This window comes from Sphaeramia orbicularis, chromosome 22, assembly GCF_902148855.1.
Source record: "Sphaeramia orbicularis chromosome 22, fSphaOr1.1, whole genome shotgun sequence".
NCBI lineage: Eukaryota > Metazoa > Chordata > Actinopteri > Kurtiformes > Apogonidae > Sphaeramia > Sphaeramia orbicularis.
The window spans coordinates 44,408,644-44,420,776 of record NC_043978.1 but is presented as its reverse complement, the minus strand read 5'-3'; the positions used below and the strand labels follow the sequence as shown (position 1 = coordinate 44,420,776).

Sequence of the window (12,133 nt, the reverse complement as noted above, 5' to 3'; positions counted from 1 at the left end):
GTGGCCCCTGAAGTAAAATAAGCTCGACACCCTTGATTGTTAATATCTTCAGTGTAATTTTTGCATTTCACAAATTCATCCCACGGGCCGGATAGGACCCTTTGGTAGGCCGGTTTATGTTTGACACATGTGCAACCTGCAACACAATGAATTAGATACCAACCGAGGCATGATCTGCATGCAAACTCAGAGTAAAAAGCAAGTTCTACAGATTCTCTGACTGGGTTTTTACTTCGTCCTTAGAGCTATGAGTTGCAACATGTCTGTGTGTTGAGTTTGCGGCTATATAAATAAAATTAACATGCCACTTTAATAAATGAAGACATATTATATACATTTGTAGTTTTTGGATGCAGTCTGATTTAATCTTAAACGTTCCTGGAAAAATCATAGAATTTGACATGAAGGCCACAGTGGAAACCCTGCCTGTCTCCTGGTGTGATTTCTATCGGTCCCCCCACCGTGGCACCTTTCCTCAGCTCCTCTCTTTTCTTCTCCTCTGCTCCCTTTGTTCTCCATCCTTTTATCCATTTCTGCTTTTCTTTCTCCGCCTGCCTCCCTCCCTCCCTTCTGCTCTGTTGGCCTGTCTCTCTCTTTCTCTCTCCCTCGCTCATTCGCTCTCCCTCTGTCCTCTCTAGCTGAAATAATGAGAGTGTACCAGGGAGCTGTGCGGTGACGGGGCGATCGATGATCCCTGCTCCAACAGGCAGAGATGGGAGAGAGAGAGAGAGAGAGAGAGAGAAAGAGAGAGAGAAATGGGAGACGGAGAAAGATGAGGATAAAAACCCACAGATAGTCAGAGAGCAGAGAAAAATGGTGCAGTGTGCTGCTGCTTTTTAGAATTGTTAGATGCATCATAGTTTAAGGGAAAGATAATCATTTCCAAAGCCAGCCCGCTGAATTAATTGGATTCCATTTTTAAAGTAGTCTGATGAAGTGATATGCTTTTATAATTCAAAGTCCTTGAAGTGTTTTGACTTTGATTAATTTCACCTACATTGTTGCCCTGTAAAATATACCTAGCAAGTTTGATAAATATCCAATGACAACCATGTCGTCTTGTTTGAAAAGTCTTAAATGTTGCAATTTATCCTGACTGCCTTTCAGCTAAATGTGCTCTAATTTTAGATTCGGTGACATTTTGTCAGTTAAATGTTTTTCCTGTTGAGACATTACAATACATTTAAATGATTTTAAAGCAGCATAAACAGCCTTTCACTTGCAGCTTTATTCAGCTTTCAACACTCATCAGACTTAAAAGCTCCGAGGGCCCATCTTTGACTCAAGGATTTGATCCATAAGTAACTCTGAGCGATCTACTGTATAGATCCCCTTTCTAGGAGCAGGGGAAGGCAGGGGTCAGTGGGGTCTGCTGACTGAGCAACCGCTTACAGAGGAGCCACTATCGATTCCCAGTCTCCACACTGCAGGTTGTGACCAGAACCCCCAGCAGTGTTTCTCAAACCAAATATGGATCTAAATGTTACTTAATATTCACACCTGTCACCTTGATTAACACCATGTACAACTAACTTCTTTCTTTACAGGTTATTTAAAGCAGCATTACTGGAATTTTTGGCCACTGAGGGGCAATAAAACAAGCCAAAATTCAGATTTAATCACATCTTGTGACGCTGGAATGGCAAAGTTCGTAACAAATCAGTTAGTCTACAGTTAAAGTTGTGTTTTTGACAATCTAATAATATCTAATTTTCAATCAGTGCGTTGTTTGAGCTGTTACATGCTCACTTCATCATCAATCATATGATGTGGAAAAACAACAACAAGCTTTAGAAATTCTCATGTTTTTAGACCTTCTACTTTTAACAAGTTCTAACTTGATAATCATCCCTGCCAATCACCATCATTTATGTTATTTTTATACCATTATATTATTACTGCTATTTTTCAAGAAGTTGAACCTGTTAAATGTTAATTTCCCCTTTTATGAGTAAGAGTATGAGACATAATGAAACATGGTCAACACTTTTAAGAGGACAGGGAAGATGTTGAAATAAATCTTAGAAATATGAGAAAAAAAAGTATATATCACAATTTGCATTTTTAATTTGAGGTCAACTGACTGGCTTTTTAAAGGCTGATATAAAAACTATAGTTTCTGACACGAAAGAGCAGATAGCCTATTAATTTGCCATCATGACCGTTCTACAGGGAAAAGAAGTTTTTAACATGATTAGAAACTATTTAATTGAACATGTGAGTCAATGTAATGAATACATAAATTAGTCAAGATGTCTGAATATCAATCTCAGTAAATGTGTAACTGAACATCAAACTAAATTGTAAAAATATGCATAATTCTCTGTGTATATCTTGATATATAATCTATACCTACAGTATAACCATAACCATTAATTTTAATCTGTGTGAATATTCTACAACACATACTGTATTTCTCCATCTATGTGAATATAAATAAACATAGCACATACTTTTATAAAACATGTTCAACTTGACAGTTTAATACATCTCTTGTTATTTCAGTAAACTTAATGATGCTGCAGTATCTTTCTGTAGACTTACAGTAGCATTCACATTCTTTCCATGTTTTCAATAGCGCAGAAACTCCTCAGTTTTTACCCACTTTGTAATTTTTTTTTTTTGTCACCTCTTTCATTTTACACTGATTCAAAAATAGTGATCAGTGCAGCGTTAAAGTCTTTTTCTTAGGAGTTCAGATGTGATGGCTGTTAATTTCAGGACTGAATGAGACGTAATTATGTCTCGAACTGGACAGTCGTCTCCAGATTTGTAGGAATGATCCAGCACTTCATGTGACATGCTTCAGTGTGACATGAATCTGCAGGCAGCTATTCTGCCAGTAATGCCCAAAATATTACTACAGAGTGATACTGAACAATGGCAGTCTTGAGTATGTCCTGCAGAGAAAATGATTTCTATTAATGCCTTATTATGCTGATTGAATGCACTGTACTGGCTCAACCTGTCACAGATATTTGGATGAAATTCACATTTTCTCTAAGAGATGTTAATGAGGTGTGTTTCCAACCTCCGCAGGTCTCCAGCACTGCCACCCTGGAGGGCAAAGGTCAGCTTAAGTTCACCTCTGGAAAGTGGAGCCCTCACCACAACTGCAGCCAACTCGCCACAGCAAACGACACGGCCATAAGAGGCTGGGACCTGCGCACCATGAGGTGAGATCCTGTCTGAAAAAGACACATGTCCAAATCATTCTCTTTGGCTTAGGCTTTTTCATATTTTGCAAATCCTGACACTGATACTTTAAATGCTCCTTATTTAAGGGACACTGAGTTTTGTGTTCTTTTTTCTGTCCTCAAACCTCCTCTCTTCTTTCATTTTATTGATTATTTTTTGGAAATTCGAACAAGTACAGATGCTCCAGTTAGTAGAACCGCATGGGTTCACTGATACTGTGGCTGCCATTAAGCCAGTGCCAGGAAAGAGAATTTTTAAAGCTGTGCTTTAGTCACATTGGGGATTGAGAATTTAAAAAGAGCAACATGAGGCATGTTTTCTTAACGCTTTGCCACTCAGAATTAAGTTTTAACCCTGCAAATTTCCTACACACACCTGACTTAAAATCAGCCATTTAAGAGGCAGAAGTGAGTCATTTAAGTTAAACTGGGAGAGCTTAGCATTTTCAGCGTGTGTTTACATGTCATTACATGATATTTCAGTGCAGAAGAACACATGCCTTAAATCTGACTTATCAGGCTGAATTTTACAAACAAGTTTTGCCACATTTCCACCCCCTTAATCCACGTCTGCACAAGTCTAGTAAAGATGTCTCATTTATTGGCTACAGTTTGCAATTAGAATTTTGTGTTATCCTCTTAATAATGTCTAATTTAATCATTCAGTTCCATATAATAATGGCAGAGAGGTTCCTCACCTTGAATGGGTTATTTATAGTTTTGAGATTAAAAAAAAAAAAAAAAAACCCTCCTGCAATACAGATCCATTTTAATTGTTCAAACAAATGCAGAACTGTCACACTTTGGTGAATAAATGGTCTGAGCTGCATGTCAACAAACAGTGAACTGGGCAAATATAATAACATAAAATAGTAACTTTCTACTTTCATAAACATCAGTTCCTGACCAAATTACCAGTACAAGAGAAATATGAGTCTAGCATCAAACATTTGTCATTCACTAGCTTAGTGTTAAGTTTTGAGTGTGTGTTGAACTGCTCCAGTGCAAGAAAAGACCAGGTATATGTATGATTTCCTGAAGAGATTAATTTATAATTTTCTATACATGCTTTCTAATGAAATGAAAACAAAATATTACTATACCTACTTAGTAATTAGTTTAACAAGCACAGGCTAAAAAATATAGACTTTATCTCTGAATGAAAAGGTTTTGTAGATTTGGACATGCATAGCAATCAGGACATCATTCTACAAGTAATTCTGGAGCTTTAAGTTAAAGTTGGTGCTTTTTTAATTTCCCTGTTGTTAGAAATGGAAATATTAATTGATATGTGCCTATATCAAAAAATGACAGGTCCACAGTATATTTCCGTCACATCATATCCTGGCTGCCTTCTCAAAACTTGCCTCTTTTTTTTTTTGTACCATATTAGTGCTTTATTTTTTACTGCTCTCATTTATTATTGAATGTCAGACATCACTTAGATTCATATATAATTTCCAGGTTCTGGGTTGCACAGATGAGCACAAGAGGGAAAGCCGCACAGTTCATTTCAGTACATTTAGATCATGATTTCAAATCAGATCTGGAGCTGTGTATTTCTGTCTGTCCTGTGAAATGAAGCAGAATCCTCTCCATGGAGCAGCGAGCAGGCCAGAGCTAACAGTGGACTGAATGGCAGAGGGGAATCTCTGTGAATTTCCCCTTGTCTTGTTGTGACACATTTTATTTGCAGTCCTGCGGTCGTCCATGAATCTAATGAAGTGTATGCGTCTCTTCAGCACATGATAAAGTGTGAGGCGGCAGTGAGCTAATGCTCCTGCTTGACATGGAGCATGTGTACTACCACACATTAACCTTGTAACTGCAGGTTATCAGCAACACACCTTATAACCTCTGCGAGCATGTGTGTGTGTTTTGTTTGTGTTTCTCGTCACAAACCTTGGAAAGGTATGTGATGAGAGAGGTCAGAGTGTGTGTACGTGTGGGCTCTGCTAGAGGAATAATAATCACCCTGCTATCGATCGCTGTGATAACAGCAAAGTGCCGAAGAGATTGAGAGGGGTGGTGGGTGAAGGAGAGAGAGAGAGAGAGAGAGACGGGGAGGGAGAGAATATATTTACAAGATGCGTATCACCGGCCCAGATAAGATAGTTGAATCATTGATATCACTCCCTGTCAGACCCGTAACAAATTAAAGAGTTCCTGCGTGCTCCATTTTGGCCGCTCTCCTCCCGCTGTGCTATTTTGAAAGATGCAACAGTGCTGATTTGGCCGTGGGCACAAAGGGAGGGAGGAGGCGGCAGCACGGGGCTTGTTAGCAGAGACCACAGCCTCATCTCTCATATCGCAAAACACACCATTATTCTGTGAAGGGACAGGTACAGCCAGTAGATGGAGCACGATGCTGTGACTTGGAGCAAAAACATCTAATTTGTCTTAAAACTGCAGGAAGCAAAAAACAGGAGGGAAATGCCAGGATTTGTGTTATACTGCACACCTTCCCTCTGCAGCCCTCTCCTGTCTGTCCAGAACAAAGGACTAAAAATAAAGATAAATGATCTGACACCATTAAATCCTGTCTGGAAAGGTGAGATGAACAAAAAAACGTCATGATGCAGCTTGAAAACAAATTCCACCATACTGCTTAAATACATAATGCATAAATAAAACATTACAAATGCATTTTAGTATCATATTGTTATTAAAAATGATAGTGTGTAATGTACTGTGCATATCTGTGAAATGATAAAACTGTAACTTATGGTAAAATCCCTTGAAATCAAGGTAATTTACACTGTACTTAAATCAATATACCATTTATATCTGCAACCTCTACAGTCTAAAGAGCTATTTTTGATCTGTCTGGAGCCCTGGGAAAAATATTTAACCCCTTGATGTTTTACCTCAGGGAGGCCACTCTACAGTACCCTATTTAAGGTACTTCACCATTGCACTTCTTTTGCAACAATATAATATTTGCTGCAGTTATTATTATGGTGTTCCGCCCCCACAACACAAAACTGAACATATAATGGTATATATAGGTGTAGAAACAAACTACAGACAAGTGCAAATGGAGATTGTGCTATTGAGTTTGGAAAAAAACTGAACTTAAACTAGCATGTGACTTATAGTTTAGCTTTTGAAAGGTTTGTAGTGTGAGTAGGCTGCTCATATTTACAGGTGGACGATGAAAGGAGGCCTACAACAAAAGCTAAGATAACTGTTATTCATTTCAGTGAAGCCACAGGCAGTCGCTAAAAAGCCATATCTGGCTCAGGAGCTGTGGTTTACAGATCCCAGGTTTACATTGTCAAAATATCCTCCTCTATTTCACCTGTATTCCATATGCCACCCTATATGTCTGAATGATGAAAATTTAAAGATTTTAATTAGATTGTGACTTCATAAACTCTTATACTATTGGATCATTCCTAATTCTGGTTCAGTTTGTTCAGTGTCAAACCAAAATATTGCTGCCATGTTGCTTTTGTGATTAGCCTTGGAGTAGAGCAGTAGAGTCAGGTTTCACATCTTAACAGAGCATGGTAAGTAAAGCTGTAAATCACATATTTACCCCACTCCCTGAAGGGGATGCAAGGGGTATTGTTTTTGATACAGTTTGTTTGTTTTTTTTTTGTTTGTTTGTCAACACCCTAGCAGCAAAACTATTGGTTGAATTCATACCAAATTGGGTTTATAGGTTGCCAGTGACCCAGAATAAATAAGATTATATTTTAGGAAAAGTAGGTCAAAGTTCAAATTTTTTTATAAATTTTTAAAATCTTTTTTTTTTTTTCCATTTACTTACAGTGGGTGTAATTTCAAATGTCTGTAGCAGCAAAACTATTAGTTGAATTCATACCAAACTGGTTTTATAGATTGCCAGTGACCCAGAATAGGTGTTATTACATTTTGGGAAAAGTAGGTCAAAGTTAAATTTTTTTAATGAATTTTTTTACATCTTTTTTTCTCCCATTTACTTACAATGGGCACAATTTCAAATGTCTATAAAAACATCAGTTTTGTTTCAATTTACTTCAGACTTGGCACATATATAGAGGCAATTGGTATGCTGACATCACCACACACGTAGACATGATAACATCAACTGGATTAATGCCAAAATAAGCTACAATATGTGCAAGGGGTGGGATTTGTTGTGCCTGGAACCACTTGTTACCTCTGCCAAGTGTAACGGCAGAGGTTATGTTTTCATCGGGGTTAGTCTGTCTGTCTGTCTGTTTGTCTGTTAGCAAGATAACTCAAAAAGTTATGGATGGATTTTCATGAAATTTTCAGAAAATGTTGATACTGGCACAAGGAACAAAAGATTAAATTTTGGTGGTGATCGGGGGGGGACGGGACGGGGGGACACGAGGGTTTGATGACATTTTCAGGAAATGTTGATACTAGCACAAGGAACAAATGATCAAATTTTAATGGTGATGTGGGGTGGGGTGGGGTGTGTGTGGGGGGCACTTACCTGCCTTGGCGGGGATCTGCGCTCTCCGAGTGCTTTTCTAGTTAACATTATGATTGGCCTTGCATCATGGTACAGCCTAGGAGGTGTCAAGAGGAAGCACAAAAGTCTAGCTTCCAGTCAGACCACTTGAATTACAATATACTGAAAGGTAACGATGCAATTGCACTGAAGATTAAATGCAGCTGGAAAAACTAAAATCCAAGACTCCATGCTTTTTATAGTTGTGGAAACATTCTGCAGGTCTTGTGCTCCATTTTTTCCCCAAACATGTTTGATCTCTATGGCCATCTGCACTTGTATTTGTGTGGTTTAAATTTTGCCTGCAGTTTTGAGCAAGGTTTGCATGATTTGTGTGCATGTAATGTGACTGACCCTGAATGACCCATCACTGCTTGTGAGGCTTTGTGGGGGTTTGCATTTGAATTTTATCAGCAGCCTGAAAATTGAGCACTTGAAATGTAAGTACCACTGTATTTATGTAATGGAGCTACTCAACTTTAGACACCAATTTTTTTCTTTTTGCTTCCCCGTTTTTGTCATCAAAGCTAAATATATAGACCCCCTTGAGTTTGATCAAGCCATACATAGAGAGGAGGAACATGGATGTTACAGCAGATTATATAGGTAAAGGAAGTACAATCATAATAAGGTGAGAAATGCTTTCTATTCTATAGAAGTGCATCACATAAAAAAAAGAGAATAGAAGGCAGACGCTGTCAGATAATTGAATGTTTCATTTAAGTAAAATAACTGTATGCATTGACACTTAACATCCTACACAGATGTAAAATTAGAACAGTTAACGGTAAAGAGGAAAACACAGATAGTTTCAGGTGTAAATTGGAGATCTGGTTTCTATGGTTTCTTGAGCTTCGTATCCTCCTTCACTCCTTCAGTCCATGGTTTTCGACAGACACAGACAGCAGCCAAGGGCACCGTGTGTGTGTTCATGTGTGCACATCCATGCACAAGTGTGAAGTGGCTGCCAGTGGTAAGCTTGCAAGTGTGAATGAGCGGTGAGTCACGTTCGTCTATGTGTGTCTGTTTGAGTAAGTGACTCGCATGTGACAAGTGACTGCGTGGCTGCCCATGTTTGTTGTGCGCCATGTGTGTACCTTTCCGCTTTTGTGTTTCACGCGCACATGCCTGTACATCAGTGCGTATCTGCGTCGCTGTCCTGTGTGTGTGTGTGTGTGTGCGTGTGCGTGTGTGTGTGTCCAGTTGGCGTGGCAGCTGTGTGATGGCAGCCTCTCAGCACGCTCCAATGCCTCCTCAGACGACCTTTGAGGTGTCCCCTCACACATACACAAAAGCAAATGTACAAGTACACACATAGACACACACACACTCCCCGCCTCTCCCCACAGTCCCCAGGTTTGTCACCCACTATGCCAGCCCAAACACGGCTGCCCTGCTCTGAAATAAGGACAGGGAGAACAGCCCAGCAGCATCCGCCTCTAGCTAGTTATCTAACACCCTGGAGAGGAGCGCAGCATCTACAGCACCCCGTCTCCCAGACACAGCGCTTTAAAAAATACAAAGATAACACTGCTTATAAAACATATATGGATCCTGTTCCAGTTTGTACTGATGTAATATGCAACATTATGTAAATTATGGAATACTTCGCTGCAATATTGGGGACAGAAAGCGGCGTTTAATAGAAAATCCTGACACATTTACACTTTTTATTCGCCAGTCTTTTTCATTGTACCTTTGCTTTTGCATTATTCACAGTGTAATCCCTGTTGTATGGCTACTGATGTGATTTTTAGCCAAGATCTTTTTCATTAATGTGTTTTTAAGAGGTCGTATTTCAGAGAAGCCATTAGGTCATCAGAAAGTGCTTGGCACCATTTGCACAGTTGCGCTATTATACAATGTGTGTAATTAGACATCAACATTATTGTAATGAATATGGTGGCTCTATTAACTGTAACAGGATTTAATTTGCAAAACACTGATAAGTGGTAAAGTAGTGTTGAATATGCAGGGAATTTGTGTGGATGTAACTGTTCTGCACATGTAATATTTGAGATGATGTATAACATTTCCACATTCAATCTGAGAGTGTTGAGGTGTGTTATGTAGTTTGTTGACTCATCCACTAATGTTGGGATTTTAACAAATTGGTAAATTTATTCAGGGGAACCATTTCATTTGGTCAGCTGAGTAATCAAAAGCCTTATATTCGCCTAATCATTAACATTACCTTCAACTGATCAAAAGAGCATATGACAATGCTTTGTGGTAGAATCATGATCTACAATATGTAAACATTTTTTTCACTTCTTGTAGGTGAGTAGAATGTAAAATTTATGTTATTTATGATATGTTTATAGCGGGACCTTTCTGTGTGGATGTTCTCCCTGTGTCTGCGTGGCTTCTCTCTGGGTACTCTGGCTTCCTCCTACCATCCAAAGACATGCACTGATAGGTTAATCGGTAAATCTAAATTGCCCATAGGTGTGAATGTGAGAGTGATTGTTTGTCGCTATAGGTCAGCCCTGCGATGAACTGGTGACATGTCCAGGGTGTACTCTGCCTTTGCCCATAAGTAGCTGGGATAGACTCCAGCGACCCCCGTGACCCTAGTGAGGATAAAGCAGGTTCAGAAAATGAATGAATGAATATTGTGTTCATGTATAATGCAATGTTAAAATCAACTATGTTTTCCTAGTTTTCCTTTAGGCTATATGTGATTTGTGTGTGTTGCTGTTATCTGACTAGAAATTCTGCATTTTTCCCTTTTTTTGGACCGATATCTAGATGAAGTAAACACTGGTCCACATGCTCATGTGCGTACAGCTGCAGTATTACCTAGATCGTGGCCTAATTTGTGCCGTTGGAGTTTTATAACGGATCAAAAAAGTTTTTACCCTCTAACATAACTCTTCTGTAAAGCATCTGTGAATCAGACTCCCTGTCGGAGTTCAGAAGTCTGGCCCTCAGATGATGGATTTACAGTAATTCTTTGTCAATGCTTCTTCAGCAGCAAAACAACACAGTACACTGCAAGTCAATGCAAACTAAACCTGAACACTAGTGTGGACAGATGTTTAAGTATCGCTATAAACTCACTGTCCTGGTGATGACATTAATGTACAAACACATGATGACATTAATGTACAAACCCATAGGTTAGTGCAGCGTCTTTCTTAGAAATATTATAATTTCTCTGACAAATTGTTAAAGTAAATTTTACAGAGCTATTTTTTATTATCAGGATGAAACTATGTAATGTTACTATTATATATTTATTATATGATTATTATCATATTGTATCATCATTTTATATACCATTAATATGTCAGTAAATGTGAAAAATAATTTACTTTTTCTACGAACACGATTTCTGTCTGAGATATAAGATACATTTTTGTTCAGTTCAATGAAGGAAAAACAACAATGGCATCATCTTCTATTATGCTTTGTGTTATTGTCTTCATTAAGAGACACCCAGTGCCAGAAATCATGTACTTTGTCTTTAAACATATCAAACACACTATTCTTTTTGAAATTAAAAACTTTTTTTTTTTTGGGTTTGGATAGGAAAAGCAGTAGTCTTATTTTGGTCTTTTAATCACAAAAGTAAAAGCAGGTACTAAACTGTTCAGTTCAGAGTAAATAACACAAAGCTTTTCTCAATATTGGCAGCATGCAGCACGTAGAATTAAAGTTTTTAGGCTAGTTTAAGTTTGTATGTTTGATTTGAAAAAAATACAAATTTCTAAAAGACTAATTTGTACTTTTTCTTTGCTAACCATGCAAGTAGACTTGCAAAAAACACAATATGACATTCACCCAATCGTACAGCTTTATATCACAGTAAGCCTTTTGGTTGTTTATTTTCATAGTTTATATTGTTTCGCAAGTATACTCTAGAAAGTTTCGAACTGAAAAAAAAAAAAAAATGAAATCCCCTCTGGGGTGGCATAGCTCTCAGTCTATAGCCATGTTATAGTACAGTAGGTCCCAGCAGGTCTCACTCTTTGCAGCAGAAGTTCTCATTCTCAGTCAGCAGCGGAGCAGCGACCCTAGGAACAGTTTCCTCAGGCACATAATCTTTCTCTTTGCCTCTCTGCCTCTGCCTCCACCCTTCATCCTTCCTCTTTCATTTGTTTCAGCTCCTCATGTTTGTAATAACTGATGATGGTCCTCATAGTCCACTGGATAATCCCGCATTTCACTTATCTTTTTAGTATAGCCTACTTAAAAGACGGTATAAGCGTAAAGGTCAGAAGAATAAGTGGGTGGTTAGGTCAGCTCACAAGTTGCCCACATGTGGATATTATGCGTTTACTTCCAGTCCAACTCACAGCTTTTCAAATGATTTGTTACAATAACAACAACAAAAAAATCATGTTTATTTGGAAAAGTTTCAAACATTCAACTTCCTTCAATATATGTGATTTTACTTGATTCTCCAGCGAACACTGAGCTACAATAAACACTTTTCGAGGAAATGCTGCATAACTCATGTTAT

The 12,133-nt window shown here is 38.3% G+C and overlaps 1 protein-coding gene across 2 annotated transcripts in view; it reads left to right on the top strand.

Annotated features, from left to right (window-relative positions):
* eipr1 (EARP complex and GARP complex interacting protein 1) overlaps positions 1-12,133 on the top strand; it is a 76,508-nt gene that overhangs the window by 43,611 nt on the left and 20,764 nt on the right. For both annotated transcript variants that reach the window (XR_003934609.1, XM_030127660.1), the window contains exon 6: positions 3,040-3,176. Coding sequence is in view for 1 of the 2 variants with exons in the window: in XM_030127660.1 (XP_029983520.1) it covers positions 3,040-3,176 (137 nt within the window). In the remaining variant the exon portion in view is untranslated. The remainder of the gene's footprint in view (positions 1-3,039; positions 3,177-12,133) is intronic.